The sequence below is a fragment of the Protopterus annectens genome, chromosome 5.part1, assembly GCF_019279795.1.
Source record: "Protopterus annectens isolate FY-2018-M chromosome 5.part1, PAN1.0, whole genome shotgun sequence".
NCBI lineage: Eukaryota > Metazoa > Chordata > Ceratodontiformes > Protopteridae > Protopterus > Protopterus annectens.
In genome coordinates this window covers 554,078,489-554,096,126 of record NC_056736.1, presented here as the reverse complement: position 1 = coordinate 554,096,126, position 17,638 = coordinate 554,078,489, and the positions used below count along the sequence as shown (strand labels likewise).

The window sequence follows — 17,638 nt, the reverse complement described above, 5'->3', positions numbered from 1 at the left end:
GACAGAGTTTGGTCTTATAATGAAATCAGACAACTAAATGTTTTATTTCTAATAACGTCTACAGTCATTGCTTCTTGATACAGATATGAAAGAAATGAATTCTGGTTGGGAAATGAACAATAAGCGCAGCGTCTCTATTTCATCTCAGGAGACAAGAATTCAAACAGCTGTCATATTGGTGTAAATTCTACCTTCATCTTCTTTCTTTTCTTATTTTTTTCTGTTGAAGTTTTAAACAAGGCGCAAGCTTCTTCCTATATTTCTAAAATAACCCATCTTCTAATACATACAGGGGCACAAAAACAGTTTAGTACAACTTATAACAATTTGTCTGGGGTGCTAACAAAGGTAGTCAACATACAGCATGGATGGAAACATGAATAATCATCTGTGAAGGGTTACATCTTTACAAGACTCTCATTAGAATGATAAGTTGATGTTACTGTACTTCTTGAAATAATCACCATTAAATTCTTCCGGCACCCCTCACTCCCATCAGAACTTAAAACAAAAACTGAAATAAAACTATTCTGGCCAAAACTCTGATGCTTAATGGCATATGTCAAGTCCCACTAATTATGTTTACTTATTAAAAAAGACAGAAAACTGCTTCAAAGATCTGCATGACACTGATATGACTAAACAAACTCTTGCATTCACAGAAATGGGTTCCTTTGGTTTGGTCGACAACTGTTTAATAGACTGCATTTGGTTGACTATATAGACAGTCAGCAGGTTTGCAAGATCGACAATCCCTGGATAGGGGAATATTCCCTTTCTCCCAGTGCTGTGCAATCTTGGAGTTAGCATATACATAATTAACAGGGGATGTAGGGACGCAGGGGGCTTGCCCCCCTGCAAAAATGTTTTAAAGTTTCATGCACAGAGGTGCTTCCTCTCTGCATCATACTAAGAAGTTGACGTCATATTCGACAGAGTGGTTTACCTTCAGGACATCAACATTCGTGTACGTTGATCAACTGAAAGGAAATCCACACACAGAAAAACTAGAGAAAATTCCTTTGTTTTTTTATATGAGAGTCATTGAAGTTCATTTGGTTAAGACTGATGAGAGTTCTGACAAAACCATTTATAACTTACCTCAGTAGTAGTTGGGTAGTGGACACATGAGGTGCACTGCCCCAGATTGAAAGGGCATAGGGGTCTTTCTCCCATGTAAAACATTTTCATCTAAAGTATATTATCTCTGTCCTAACAGAATGGGCTCAGTTGTTTCTGAAGGCTATGGTATAGCATTCCATAGCCCTTAGAAACAACTGCAAAAGTGATTTGCTCATATTTCTACACTTTAAATCTTTTAGGTACACAACATAATACAATCAAGCTCTTATAACTTCCTTTAAAGAAATCATCTCTGTCTTGAAGACAACACAGGATACATACCTGACACACATGGACACCTTGTAACGCTGCTACTCTGCAGGGAGTTGGTTGGTTGCCATTGCTACCCAGTCCTAGCTGTCCATTGCCATTGTAACCCCAAACATATACCTGTACAACAAGACACAGACGTTAACTTTCAGGCTACACAATTATTTTAAAAATACAAAAGTAAACAGTGGCTTAATACAATAATGTACAACAACAAAACACTATTCGCAACTCCTCTGGGTGTCAAACAAGCAAGCTTCTGCTAGGCACAGAAACTAATAGGAAAGATTCCTCTCAGTTCAGAAGGGCCTTAACTGTAGAAAACATACCCCTCTTCCATGAATATCAATGTTCACGTGCCAGGAAGGTAAAAGCAGCAGAAGCTATTGCTCTCACTCAGCTGTCTGCTACTATCATTTCAGAATGACCTTGAAAGAGAGTAATTTAAATAGCTCCCTTTCCCCCTTTTACCATTTCCACCCACCTTTTTTTCTAAAAACTATTTTTATACTTGTTTATTTTTGCAACACCTTACCCTCCCCCCACTGCCTATTGATCATCAGTCCCCTCCCATCAAAGTGGCATATTTGTTCACCAACACCAGAGTGAGGCTTAATTGGGAAGGGCCATCACATAGCTATCGGGGACGGGTAATGATTTTTTTTTTTCTGTTTTTGGCCCCAACTCCTTGCACAAACCCAGCATACTGTCAGGGTGGGGAACATGCAATAGGAGGTTCGCAGAGATATTCTCTCACTTCCACAAGAAGCAATTCCGTACATGCAGCCCCAACCCACCTCTGAAGCATGGAATTTTACCTCCCATCTCTGTCAGGGAAATCTTACCTTCCAGTGTGCCTGAGCATGTGAATCCCACCCCAGAAGATGCAATCAGACCATACTCTTTCAGTTGTTCTCCCTCCCAACATGGATCCTTGAATGCTAGGGCTATTCATACCAGGTTATTCAGGTCACAGTCAGGGCTCCTTCCCAATGCACTATGAAGCAAGGTCTACACGTTTACTTGCTTTTTATTAATTTCCCTTTTTACCACTACAACTACTTAAAGAAGAAGGTGACAAAACAGACTTGAGTCAGCAAATATATAGTTTATTTCTTCACATTCCAGACTTTCAAATGACTTAATTTCTGTCAATGTCAGATAATGGATAAATACTTTAAAAATGAAACTTTACACAGAAGCACTTCTGAAAAGAGCTTCGCTTCCTCACCTTCGTTTTCTCAAGTCCATTTCATTCACAACAGTTCCATGAGATCCTTGGTTGTTGCAGACTAACAGTACTCATTCATCCCCTCACAGCTACAAAATAAACCATTAATGCTCTTTGTTCCCAGTGAGGGGGCTGCTAGGCCTGTGGTATTTGGTGACACTTAATGGTGGCAGGATGCACTGACTACCTGTAATGGCCTCATTGGGCAGGGACTCTCCTGCCAAATCAGGAAACGCAAGGGGTGCGAAGGAGTATGAACAAATCCTCCACCTGACCACGCAGCCTCAAGTAGGTCACTTTAGAACTGGTTAGCTGATCCACTATCTAACACCAGACTAATGCTGTTAGAGAAACCGATGGGCTGATAGCACTTCCCAGGGAGGAATGAAATGGCCCATATTGCTCTTGCCTAGCCTTGAGATGCCCAGCACCCACACCCCCATTGAATAAATGGGCAGAATGAGTGCTAGCAGACTCACTGGGCATGGTTCCTCAAAGGTGGGTAGGGATTAGAAAATAAATGAAAAGGCAACAGAAATTCAAGTTAGAAATCCACTGATTACAAGGCTGGTTTAAGTCATGAGATAGTATGAGTTTAAAGGCACCTCTGTGAAGTCCACTTTTTGCTTCTCTGCTTGAACTGTACACTCATCCAATCCAAGCAGCAGACTGATGAAGTCATTCCAGAATACTCAAACAGGAACAGATCAAGATCACAGGCAATTTATGCTATACAGTTGCAAAGGTCAGATTATGCTATACAGTTGCAAAGGTCAGATTTGTACTGGTCAGTAATGTCCTTAGCATTCTTCATGGTTATATGTGCATAGATTTCCCCACACTTGTCTAGCAACCAATTATCACCATCTGTTTTGTTAGTATTTGTCTCAGAAGTTCAGTACTTACTTGCACCTTCAGGACATGGGCAGAGAGAAAGACTTGGTTGAAACTCTGCTGGCGATCTAACAGACTACAGAATTCCTGTTCTACAGAAGGAGCTCAGGATACTCTGCCTGAATACTGCTGATCTCCATCTGCATTTTATTTTGAATTGAAGTTTTCCACTTAAGGTTTGGCTACTTCTATTTTGTATCTTATTCTTGTATTACATTTGTTTTTGAGTTTTCTGTTCTGTTGGAGTTTTAAGAGGTCTTGGCTAGGGTCAGTTAGAAAAGTAAGTAAATAATTCCTTTGCAAACGGTGAATAACATCAGCTAATTAGTGGGAGGAGCTGAGAAATAGCTTTCCTCATTTAGCTAGAAATATCTCTATTTAGCTGGAGTGCTTGTTTGACTTGCTTGATGTACTCTGCTTGAATATTGATGATCTCTGTCTGCAATTTATTTTGAATTGAAGTTTTTCATTTAAGGTTTGGTTCTATTTTTGTATCTTACTCTTGTATTACAATCACCCATGCAACTGTTGTACTCAAACTTGGTGGCTTTTGAGTTGCCCATCCCTACTATAAATCTGATTTTGGACACTCCTCCCAGTCCCACATCATCAGTTAATTCTACTGAGTAGAAAGATCATTTGGAAAGCCCCCCCCCCAGTTTCTTTACCCTGAATTATATTCAGTTGCTTCTCTTCCCACTTAAAAAACTGCACTTTATTCAGCTGCTTTTACTGTATTTGTTTCTCCCTACTTTATTACTTTATTTTGCTTTTGCTGCTTGTTCTTAAAAGTGTTCAATTGCATTTATTCTGCTGCATTTATTACTGCTTGTTAGTAATCTGATTAAATTGTAACTGTTATGCTAAGCCTCTTAGTTTTGGTTTAAGCTCTTGGGTTTCAGGCCAATTTTACATTAAGAAGGTTTGTAGTCTACACCCTTCTGGCAAGAGAGGTAGCTTACATGCTCCCAAGCTGGGAATTGCTGGTTGAACACTTAGTGTGTCTATTATTCTAAAACTGTCTTAGCTCTGGTTTAAGCACTTGGGCTTCAGGCCAGTTATTTTACATTAAGATGGTTTGTGGTCTACACTACTGTGGGAGGAGAGGGTAACCTCTGCCCTTCTGAGCTGGGAGTTGCTGGTTGAAATTTTTACTGCATATTGGACTTTTGAACTGCATTTTTACCATATCACTGCTTATTTGAACTGTTTTTTTTTTTGAAGTTTTTGCACTTTGCTGTTGCACAGAGTACATTCAGACCTGCTGAATCTAGTTCTGTTTGTATAACATGTGCACTAAAAGAGGCCATCTTTTGTTGGAGAGGGTTCCCATGCACCCCTCTGGCAGCAATATGTAGTTAGAACTCATCTGATTGAAGGTTGCTGGAACAGGGCTCTGGTTTTGAACTTTTTTTTATTGGTTAATTTGTTAAATCAGTTTGCTCTCGTTTCCATACATCTCAACATGTAAACATCAAAAATCTGGACAAGGCCTATGAAAAATAGGTACAAATCTGTACACTGTGGAACATAAAACTTGCATACATAATTATGTAACCCCACCCACTCCAATGGAATTGTGGGATACCAACTTTCAAATGCAAACAGAAGAACAGACAACTAAAATATGGCACTAGAGTCCGGCTGCAGCCATTCCAATGTCCCATTACCTGGCTAGTTCACCCTATTTACCATAAACACTAATGTGTACATACTGCTTTACTTGTACAATGATTATTTGGATTTTATTTTTACACTTTACAGCACAATGCACAAACACTAAGACATCTGCTAAACAAAGCAATACTGTCTCACAATGAAAATAGACTTGGCATTAAAACTAAAACTTCTCTGCCCTTGAAACTCGCGTATTCATTAAAACAGCATTGAACCCCACACCACATCCAAAGAAAATGCATCTGGCCAGTGGTGGATAAAGATTACTTTTGGGCTGTTTTCAAATCATTGGCCCCATGCACACAAAACAAGAAACATGCATGTGTTCTTTGATACACCTTCCTGACTTTATTAAATTATATTCCTTGTATAATACAGCACACTTGTTAGAGCACATTTTAAATTTGTCTGAAAATTTTTCAGTAGGCAATGAAACTAAATGCATGAACCAATAATGACAAAACTGCCCAGTTCAGAATATTTCCATCATAAAAGTCTACTTTCATTCCACACCCACAATATATATATATAAAAATAGAATGACAGTAGTGTAAGCCATAGGCATCTTGCACAGCTTCTCACACTTATTTTCAATTTCAGATTTTCTTTTAGGGTGGGGGGGGCAAAAGGTCAAAAACCAGGGGCACATTTTAAACACTGCTTGCATAATTTTGGAAAGTTGTTACAATAAAATGTGCTATCATGGATTTCACTGGCAAGTCTTGAACCCAGGACCCTGTGCACTACAGTCAGAGCAACATACCACTATGCCAAATCAGCAGTTTGTTTCCTGAAAGATAGGAAGACAAACTTACATGGCTATCATTTAGTGAATTCAGTTTTCACTTCTCACCATAGCTCTTAACTCTTAGCACAAAAAAACTGGACAAAGCCAATAATAGGGGAATACAGCCCCAAAATAGGGACAAATTTCAAATACTGATCTTATAAACGTAGAAAATTGTTAGAATAAAAGGTTTTGTGTTACCATTTATTTTCTGAAGAATATGAAGTCTGAAATTCAAATGTCTGTCATTATTTAACAAATTCAATCCTTCAGTGATTTGACACAAAAATCATGAAAAACACAGATTTTATGAGGAACAGATCAGAAATATGGCATGAATTCACAAGGGACATTAGGCTCTTTTTACCTTGTACCCAAGGTACAGGGTTTCAGCCCGAGTATCTCTAGCCACCAGGTATATTAAAATGGGGGCATTTTCACACAGATGCACACACAGACAGAGACAGACAGACCCTTTTGTTCCATTCATTCATAATAACAAAACTGAATGTCCGCTTCAGCAAAACACATCCTGCCAACCATAATAACAAAACTGAATGTCTGTTGCAGCAAAATGCTATATAGCCTTTTCAGCAAATACTTGCCTTGCCAGAATAGTAGAAACCGTTCATCCTGCCTTGCCAATGTCCGAATACGAATATATCCAGTTCATTCATCAAAAACGACTGTATGCAGCCGATAACTATTCCCACTCTGAGCATTTTAACAGCTCTTCAGCGCCCAGCCGAAAATGTGTGCATGTGAGCCCTTGATCTCAATTCCGATAGGCTGGTAACCCTGATGGTGCTGACATCATTGCGCATGCGATGATGTCATCTGCAAATCCGAAAAAAAAATGGAAGAAAAATTGGAAATGAAAGGGTGCCACTCGGAATCATGGCACCCTATTATTTGGACCCCAAAACTCGACAAAAAATGAGTAATTTGGGACAGTTGGGAGGTATGCTCGTTTCCTACACAAGCACTGCCTTTCCCAGGTTTGCTCATTGTGCATTGCCGAGCAGCGGTGGGCACTACTGAGGTTGCCTGCAAATTTTCCCTTGGTACTCTGCTGGTGCTCCATCAAACAGTTCTTGTGATTGTCCCTCACTGACAGGTGATGCATTCAGCGAAGCTCCTGAGGGACCAACACAGATCCTACCTACTAGCCCTTTGTATTTTTTGTCTACTTATCCTGTCCTCTACTTTACCTGCTCCTGCCTGTCCTCTCCCTGTTTTCTAACCACATCAACCTACCTAGCATTATGGATAGACAATTCCCCACAGTTTCTCTAGTTAGCCTGGTCGACATGGGCATCCTGAAGTAATGTAGAAACTGCCTCATGTACACTGACAACCCACTTCTTCTAATCCACACAAATTCATTGCGTGTCAGATGCATCTATATCAAGAACCTAGAATCCTGGCTCTCTCGCTCACCAGTCAGTTCATCTGATACTAAGCAGGTTGTCAGCATGCACACCCTTCACCTCCTGCACCTACCAAACCAATAACACACAAACCTACATATGCGGAGGTTGTTAGCAGAAGCTTACCTAAACATCAGAGACCTTCCAAACACAAATACAAGCACAAGTCACATAATACATCCTCTGCAGAACATAGTACACATAATACATCACATGCCAGTGTCTCACCAGTCAAGCACCTAAGGCATAAAACAAAAACAAACATCTTAGTCATTGACGAGACAACTATGAGACACAGATGTCCCTCTCACCAGGCTGGCTAAGGAAAAAGTCATGGTCAGCTGTCTGTCAGGTGCCAGGATCCACCACATCAAACACGCACTGACGTCTCTTAATGAGAAGCACTGTTATGACTCCGTCATAGTCCATGTTGGTTTGAACTACTTGAGATGTACCTCACTGGGCTATACAGAGAGACATCACTGAGCTCTCTGATTGTGTGTCTCAGGCAGGTATTCCCTAGCCTTAAGCAGCATTTAATCTTCTCCTAGGATGATACCTCAATACAAAAAAAAAAATGATCGACTTCAACAACTGGTTTAGTTTTTGGTGTCATTCAAAGGGGATCCAATATCTGTCCACCTGGGATGACATGGTCAACAGACCTTGATGCTTTGCCAGAGATGGTCTTCATTTGTCACCCCTGGGATTTTGGTTACTGACTAAGGCTCTTGCCACCTGCACAGTGCCTTGTTTAGGCAATGTCACAAGAACAAAATTCCCTGATGTAAAAATTCCCTCTAAAAACAGCCTCAAAGTTATGCTGCTAAACCCTAGAAGTCTAAATCAGAAACTGGACTCACTGAAAGCAGTCCTCACCTTGGAAGACGCTGACATTTGTGCAGTCACTGAGACCTGGTTTAAGGCTGCAGAGAGCATCCCAGCTATACCAGGTTATATTTCCTTCCACACATTCAGACCACAAACTGAAGGTGTGAGAACTAAAGGAGGTAGTGTATCAATAGTCATTAAAAATAAATGCACTTCTAGCTTGGTTAAATAGCACGAGTCCCTTGAATTGCTTCAGGTGCAACGGACTTTAGGCAAGACTAAGACCCCTCTTCAAGTCATTGCCAGCTAAGGACCCCTCCATGAATCAGGACATCCACTCAGCCTACTTGGATCTACTTCAGTCAGCCAACATACAACCAAACACCCTGGGGTTTTGGGTGACTTTAATTACCCATCCATTGACTGGGTAAATTACACATGTTCTAACTCACTTGCCCAAAGGTTCCTGGACTTTGTTAACTTCAATGCCCTGGCCCAGCTGGTTGACACACCCACAAGTGGCTTAAATATCCTGGATCTGTTGTTTACCAACATGAGGGACCGCTGCACCACCCTCAGTGTGTGGCCATCCCTAGTGATATCTGACCACAAATCAGTGTCACTAGAAGTAATTATATCACAAGACCCCCCCCCCCCCCTTAGCAACAACTAGACTAAAAAAACTTCTCCCTGGCCAACTACAACCTCTTACATGACAGCATAAATAGCTTCATAGTCCCTCCCCCCACTGATGGATTAAACACCTATACTGAGTTATACACCAGTGCTTTACACTAGCACCTGTACGGTTTTATTGACTCTGCCATATCTAACAGAACCAAAGCAAGATCTTCAGAGAAAAGCAAACCTGCTTGGTGGACAACTGACATTAATAGGATATACAATAGGAGAAAGAAATTGCTGCCTAAGAGTAGGAAGAACGGTCTCAAAACTGGAAACTCCCTCCATGTTAAACAAGCAAATAAGACGCCTAGTGAAGTCCTCCAAAGCTAACTATGAATCCAAATTAGCTTTCCTAACCAAGGATAACCACAAGGCGTTCTTTAGTTACATCTGTAACCTCAAAGGTAAAGATTTGTGCTGAACTCGTAGTTAATAGTACTACATATACAGAACCTACGGATATAATAAAACTGCTGGCTGACACGTTCAGTGAAAACTTCACTCCGCTGTCCCCGCCACATATACCTCAAAGCATCCCTAACACCTGCCCGAAACCTAGCATCGCTGAGGAGCACATCTTAAACACCCTCTCCAAGGCCAAACAGCCTCTATAGGACCAGACAACATCCTGGGCTGTGTTCTACTTGGATTAAAACAGGAATTAGTATCAGCATTGGGCACACTTTTCAATCACAGCCTAAACACTGGCTTCATCCCAGCGGAATGGAAAACCGCTATAGACATCCCTTTGCACAAAGGGGTGTTATTCACAGACCCCCAGGAACTACAGACCCATTAGCCTGGCCAACCTTATCTGCAAGAACATAGAACAAATCATCATGGACCTTATTAACAAAGATGTAGGAAATCTCCAAACACTCAACCCCACCCAGTTTGGCTCTGTCAAGGGGAAATCAAGTCTGTTAAAACTTGGTGAACTTTTTGATGGACTCCTTCGAGACAGTCACCAAAGCCCTAGATGAGGGCAAATCTGTGCATATGGCCTACCTAAACTAAACCAATGCCTTTGACACAATCCCACCCCCCCCCCCACTCAGGCAACATTGATGAACTCACCCAGCTGGGTATCAACACATATATTTGTCAGGTGGGTTGCAAACTGGCTCATTGACAGAACTCATAAGGTCAAAACAGGTGTCCATCTCCTCCAGCAGAGCCATACCAATGGTATTCCACGGGGATTGGTTCTAGGACTCCTACTGTTCAGCATCTACTTTTCCGAAATACAGGCTAAAACTAAAATACTGTGGCTGACAACGTTTGCTGTTGACTGCAAACTGGGAGCGATTAATAAAACCCCTAGCGATGTCAACCTCCTGCAAGAAGGTCTTAATACAGATGATTGGTGCCAAAGTCCAGGTTTTAAACTTAATGCAGAAAAATGCATTAGCATCCACTTTGGCAAGGGTGATGTTCCTGCAAACTACCACATCGATACCATACCCTAAGCACACAGTCAGTGGGGAGAGATCTGTGCACACAGCTTGAAAGCAACCTTAATTTCAAGTACCAGGTCTCCACAGTGGTAAGAAGAGAATTTTATATTGGTCATCTCATAAGTAAGGGTATTGTCTCCAGAAAAAAAGAGGTTATAACCCCCCCGTACTCTTCCCTCATCAAACCAACAGCAGAGTACAACACTCCCTTTGGTATTGTTCCTTTTGAAACACCTGCAGCAACTGGAGAGACCACAAAGTTTCCTTACAAAGAAAATTCAGGGTGTTCAAGATCCGTCTTATGCCGACAGACTGAAATCATTGTCACTTTACGCTGTGTCATGTAGACTGCTCAGAGGTGACCTGTGCCTTGAATGCAGAGCAATCTCTGACCCAGGTTTAATGAAAATGCTGCACATTCGCAAGTCAAATGCCACACGTTCAAAGGACCTTAATCTGGTGTGTGACATCAGCAGAACTTTCTGGAGAGACAGATTTGTCTAACAGAGTCTGCCCCACTTTAGGAACAAGCTTCCAATTCATGTTAAACAAAGCCTGTCATTGGCCCTATTTAAGTGAAATTTGGACGATTGGATGGGTAACCAGACATTCACCCCAGGGGTTCCACCTGTGCCTCTCTCGGACTGGGGCAATAGGTGCCGATTTTAGTGTCTGCTTGAACCAGACACCCTTGGGAAAACAGGTTGAACTTGACTGGGCTTGTAAGGGCCCTTGGGCTGTTAGCTTAGTAATCTCTTATGATTCTATAAAACTGGTACCCTTATTAATGCACCCATGAAAAAATGCAAATTGTTTACTACAACAAAATCAGAAAGGCAACAGATACTGATACAGCATCAAGTGCCTTATACCTAGTGGGGTCACATAGCCTCTTTCAAACACCACTTCAGAACCATCAGTCAAGACTCTGGATTTTGGAAGTAGGTTATCTCCTAGTTTGAAGAATGCAGAATATACAACTGTCTGAGGCACTCACCCTAATAGTGGATGACTGAATACAGTTATGCATTCAAAGTAATTCTTGATCTGTTGTGTTGTAATCCATTTAATGGAAGTAGAATTCTTCAGCCAAGTTTAAACATAGCAAGAGATATCATTTCCGAACTGTCTAGACTTTTAATGTTTGCTCAATGGAGAAAATGACCTCAGCTCCAGGGAGATCTATGGATCAGGAGCCGCAAGCACAGAAAAAAAAATCAAAAAAGTTCTAGAAAAGACAAGTAACTCCACCCAGAAGCAGTAAATACTTTTCCCAGGAGACTCCAACATCCAGGCATGGTGACTCTACTAGACCACAGCAAAGTACCTTGCTGTAACACTCTACAAAGATAAATTAAAACTGAACTGCCATTAAACTTTCATTGTGCACCATGCTTAATCTTGTTGTAAGGATATCATTACCAAGTCTTCCACAGTCATACATTCAACAATAGATGGGTAAAAAAAAAAACGGGGGAAGGGAGAGGGGGCAAATACTTTTTATCCTATTACCTTGACTGCCAGCCATCAATCCTCCCCCAATGGGTCTTGAGACCATTTGTTTCCTTATGACTGGAAGTCTGTTCCCAGAGCAAGGATAAGGATTGACTGGAGCTGCTATCACTCAGGCAGCTATGGAGGTGGTTTGTGTTTTTTGCTGGAAGCTGGACAATGTGGGTGCTTCTATTTAGGTTCGAAGCATTCCTCTGGCAGATGGCAATATCCACATCACTTGTAGCTTCCTTGGGTCTATATTATTCAATCAAAGATTTCTAAAACTTCTAAGTTGTAAAAAAAAAACACTAAACCCTAAACTAAGGGTTGTAGACAGGGGGCAAGCCCCCCTGCACCCGCACACAACTACGAGACTGCACTACAGCATGGTAAAGGGAAGACTTCCCTTTACTGCACTGTACTGCGATCTCGGAGTTGGTATATTTAAAGAGCGGGTGGTGTGGGGGTGCAGGGGGGGCTTGTCCCCCTGCTTTAACATCTTAGGTGATCCCCCCCATTTTCGAAGTTTTCTAACTTCGACCATATGGTGTCGGCCATATGGTATTCGAAGTTCGAAATCTTCGATTAGATAATATAGACCCTGCTTCCTTTGCCCTTCCCATACACACATGCATCAACCCACATGTTGATGAAGACTACTATCATTGGTCTGAGAGCACTAAGCCTATGTCCCAGACATTTTTCTGCCTTGCACACACTTGCTTTGGCTGACAAAAAACATAATTTTCCTTCAGCACAAAATGGGCTGGCTAATGCCAGACACTCACTCCCCTTATATGGATCTTCCAACCACTGAAGTCACTACTTGGACATGGGTTTAATAGAGCACATTCAGGGCTTCAATCCTCTGGGCACCACAGCCAGGCATGAATGGAATTCAGTCATCTACTGTTATGTCTATCTAACCTAGCAGTACTATAACATCTCATCCAGTCATGCCTTCAGAGTAATTCTTCATCTTTTGGGGAGAATATCAAACTACAAATCTCCAGAACCGTTGCAGGCTTCAGCCAATATTCTCTGAATAGCTGCTGTATCAAATACCCCTCTAACCCTGGCAGCATGGTTTAAGTTGTAATTCCTACCAAGTATACATGCTGGTGACCCAGGGCACTGTTTCAGAGACAGCAGTCATGATCGAAGAAGGTTTTAGACACAGCAATATCTAACTTAGATCTGACTGATTTCTGAAGAGTCTTGCCCATTGAGTTGTAAAAGAAACCAATACTGCTAGCAGTCTAGTTTGAAAAGGGTTGTCTGCCAACAGAAATGTCAGACTTGTTCTGAGCAAAGCAAGCAGCACTTCCCCAACTTACGTGTAATGTAAGTGAATAGCTGTCAGCTAGAATCTATGAACTAGAATATTTGTTCATCTGGCCTCTGAAGATGAGGAAATAAGAAATCAGATGAATTTTCTAAAGCAAAGCTATGTTTGGCATGACTTTAGGTTAGTAGACAAGGCTCCTCTTTTCTTATGGAAAGCCCAGCAAGTATCTGAATAAATAATAGTGTGCAACTTGGAAACCCATCTCACTTAGAAAACTGTCAAGTGAAGCACTATCCTCCAGTTAAGAAACAAATGAACAGAAAAAGAAACACAAACGGAGGCTATAAGTTTCCACAACAGACTGGGAAGCCAAAGACGGCTCCTAGAGAAGACAAGTTGGCAAAATGGAACTATAGACCTTAATGGAAGAGTAGGACAGTCCCTGATTAAGCAAGTTAGAGAGGTAAATGAAGCACATCAGAGTGCTGTATTTGAAGACAAAGGTAAATTACTGCCATTTTACTAAAAGAAGAACATCTTCCATTTAGTCAAAGATTTCCTAGTAGGAAGTTTCTTAACTTAGTACCTAAAGACAAACAATACCTATTAGAACTCCACACCTCAGCCACCAATCTGTGCAACATGAAGAAAACGTAGAGATGGATGAAATAGGCATCCTTCCTGGAAGAAGGCTCTTCCTCCAAGAAAAAGGGGCAGAAACTGATCCATAGTCTTTAGCAGCCAAGAAAATAAAGGCATCAATGACCAACAAATAAGCTACATTTCAAATCCGATTTGAGTCAACATTCTAATTATCTACTCAGAACTTTGGAAGTTACAATGTTTTTATGAAAAATTATCCAACACCAGCATTCCCAAGAAGGTGGAAAAATCTATGGCTTGAATTTTCACTTCTGATTCATGTGTAATGCATGGTTTAACTAACTGCCAGCACACATTTCTTTCTCCTCATAGGTGAGATGGACACTAACCTAAGATTAAGACATAGAGCTAGCTCCCGCATTTACATGGCTGTCTTGCAAAGCTGGCATAACCTTTTACCACAATATTTGTTTATGCAACACGTCACTATGGTACTAGTGGTTCACCTATGAAGAATACTTGGAAAGAGAATCCTGAATGCCCTGACAAAGTGAAAACATTTAGAATGAAGTGCAGCTCTTCCATAAATAGAACCAAATCCCACCGGACTGACCAAGAGGCCAGTTACACCTGCAACTCATGCCTAAGGTATCGGTTAGCAGCCAAGACAAAGGAAGAAGAAAATGTCTGCTTGAATTTAGCTGAGTGGATAATAGAGTCAGAATCAATGTAACCTCAGTTCAAACTGTCCTCCAACTGGTTCCACTAACTCCAGAGATAATGTCGGAACCTCCCCATAATAAGCCTAGTTTAGCATTCTAAAATCACTAAAATGCTAAATATCATGGAACTCCAAAAGGCTTAACAAAATCTTTAATGGTCTGGGCTGATTTTGCAGCCTCCAGAAACATGGGTTTCAAGTTATGTATTCTCGTTAGTCAAAAAAATCTTCATACAGAAGTGGTTCTAAATCAGACTGCTGAACAGAGATTATGCCAAATACTTAAGCAAAAATAAAAAATAATGAACACTTTCCCTCTATGAGGCAAAGGCTCTCACCACACACCTCCTCCTCCTATTCATAATCAACTAAGCGGCCAAAAAATCCTGGGGTTTTGTGGATTTTTTCACTTTCATGTTCATCATAATATCTCTTTAGGATAATCTCCCTTCAGCAATCCCGTTAACTCCAGAACTGTATTCATTTAGAGTCAAAAGAAAATTTTAATTGCAAAGGGAGAGGACCTGACTTCTTTTCTCCAAGACCAATGGAGTCCAAAAAACAGCATCATCACCCTCAAATGTCTAAACTGTTTCTTAGACCACAACTGAACAAGAAAGTGATACAAATATGAGCAGACATGCATGTTCCATAGCATGAGGGACACGACAGCTGGAGTGAGTCACTTTTTAATTCTGCAGCTGTCATTTTAAACCACACACCCTGTACAGCCAACTATTTTTTGCACTTAGAATCTCAGAAAAATATAGGGTTGGAACACTTGGATATGACAATGTTATTCTTGTAAATCTGGGGTGATCATTCAAGCCTTCTGAGGCAGTAATGGCTGAAGGGCTTGAATGGTTATCACCTTGAGCTTCATTACTTTCTGATCATATTTTGACTGCATAAATTCAAAATTTTCTTCCAGTTTTTTTCTTTGTTTTATTTTTTTACTTGAGAATGGGAAGGTATGGCTGTGTGACAGCACTCTATTAACTACAGTGGCGGATCACTGCTGCTGGGCATTCACCAGACAAATGGGAGAGTACCAGCCAATGAAGTACCTGACCTGGGAAAATGGCCTGAAACACACATTGGTAGACTGTTGTGGCAAACCCTGACATCCTCTAAGACTGGCCATCTAGCTTGCACTTTTAAAAGTTATGTGACTGAAGATCAAGTGGCACTCTCAAATATTTTGGTCAAAGATATTTATAATGCAGGTAGCATTAGCAGCAGCTAACATGGCTGAGTGGGCCTTGACTTGCCCAGCCAGTGACTTGTCATACTAGTGATAGGAGAAAGTTATATAAACTTACTAGCCATTTGGAAATGTCTGCTTATTTACTACAGATCCCTGCTTGCTCTCCATAAAAGAATCAAAATAATTTGTCTCTACAGTATTACACATTAACTTTTTAATTGACATCCACAATATGCAACTGTCTCTTCCCAGGCTTTGGATAAAAAAAAATAGTAACTATATGGACTGGTGAAAGAATAAGCCAAAATCCACCATGTACAAAAATGAAGATTTAGCCTTTAAGGACACCACACCCTTGTGAAAGATTGAACAGGGTACTATGCATACCAGAGCTTGCAATTCTGAGGTCCTTCTTGGCTGTGCCGACTGCTACCAAAGATATTTAGGTTCAGCTCTGCTGCGGACAGATTCAAATAGAATGCCGTCTTTTCCGTGATAAACAATGGTTATCCCACTTCACAAGGGTGGACCACAAAACAACTCTGGAAACTACAGCCTTATTAGTCTGACTAGTCTAATATGCAAAGCTATCAATGACAGACTACCTTTAGACAAGAGACCCAATCTAGTCTGGCTTTATCAAGGGAAGGTCATGCTTATTAAAACCTGGAGGACTTCTTTGAAAAGATCACCAAGACAATGGATAAGGGGAAAATGGTGCATACTGCCTACCTGGACTTGGCTTAAGCAATTGATATAACACCCCACTTAGGTATAGTCAACAAACTCACCGGACTGGGCATAACCCCCTGTATATCTCATTGGATTTCCAGATGGCTCACAGACAGTACTCAGGAAGTCAGGATTGGTGAGAAACTGGTACCACTCATACTTGGCATCTACTTCTCAGAGATGAAAGCTAATGTTAAGGGCCTTTGGTTGACCAAGCTCACAGATGACTGAAAATTGGGAGCTATCACAGACTCTTCCCATGACACAAACATCTTACAAGAGGGTCTAACACAGACGACTGCTGCCAAAATCACAGATTAAAACTCAATGCCAAGAAATGCATTTAGTACCTTTTGGGAAAAATGCCAATCAGGGTAATTACTCCATCAATAAAACACCCTAAGAGCTGACCTGGTAGTCAGGGATCTGGGAACATACGTAGACAGTAATTCGGCCTTTAATCAACATGTAGTAAGAAAATAATTTTCTATCACCTAACGTCTATGCAGGCATCCATGTTCAAAGAAGTCATAGTGTCACTTAATTTGGTCCTTATTAGACCTATCATAGAGTATACTGCCCCATTTGACATGTACGTGACCAAACATATGTAACAGTGGAATGCCTACAAATGTTGCTTACCAGGAGAATCCGGGGTATAAACAAACTGTCCTGCACAGATTCCCTTCAAAGCCCTCCTCTATAGTCCGTCTTCTACAGGTTACTGAGAAGCAATCTATGCCTTCCCATACAAGGATTCCTTGGATCCATTTCTGATGGACATTTTGCACATCCGCAAAACAAACAGCATCAAAACCACATCCAAGGAATTAAAATTTTGCTTGTGATACAAGACATTTTGTGAAAAAGGCGCGTATCTCAGAGGATCCCCATGCTCCTTAAAGCCAAGTTATAATCCCTCTAAAAAAACTGCTTTACAATAGCTTTGATCTTGTTCCCTTGATGCAGCTAAAGATTAAATGTTCAAGTAAACTATATACTGTGAGGGAATAACTTTCACATCGTATCTAAATGAAGCATGATTGGAAATTTGAATAAGCAAAACTGTGGCCCTTGAAACATGTCTATGCTCTGCGGTAATGCATACTTTGTCTACATTTTCTCTAGTCTTGAAAATATTCTAAAGCTATAAGACTAATAAGTATATAGCAGAGGTGAGAGTCTCAATGCCACATGAACATCTAACATA

The 17,638-nt window shown here is 40.9% G+C and overlaps 1 protein-coding gene across 2 annotated transcripts in view; it reads right to left on the bottom strand.

Moving 5' to 3' along the window:
• RCBTB2 (RCC1 and BTB domain containing protein 2) overlaps nt 1-17,638 on the bottom strand; it is a 1,132,258-nt gene that overhangs the window by 505,761 nt on the left and 608,859 nt on the right. For both annotated transcript variants that reach the window (XM_044073172.1, XM_044073173.1), the window contains exon 6: nt 1,405-1,512. In XM_044073172.1, coding sequence (XP_043929107.1) covers nt 1,405-1,512 — 108 coding nt within the window. The remainder of the gene's footprint in view (nt 1-1,404; nt 1,513-17,638) is intronic.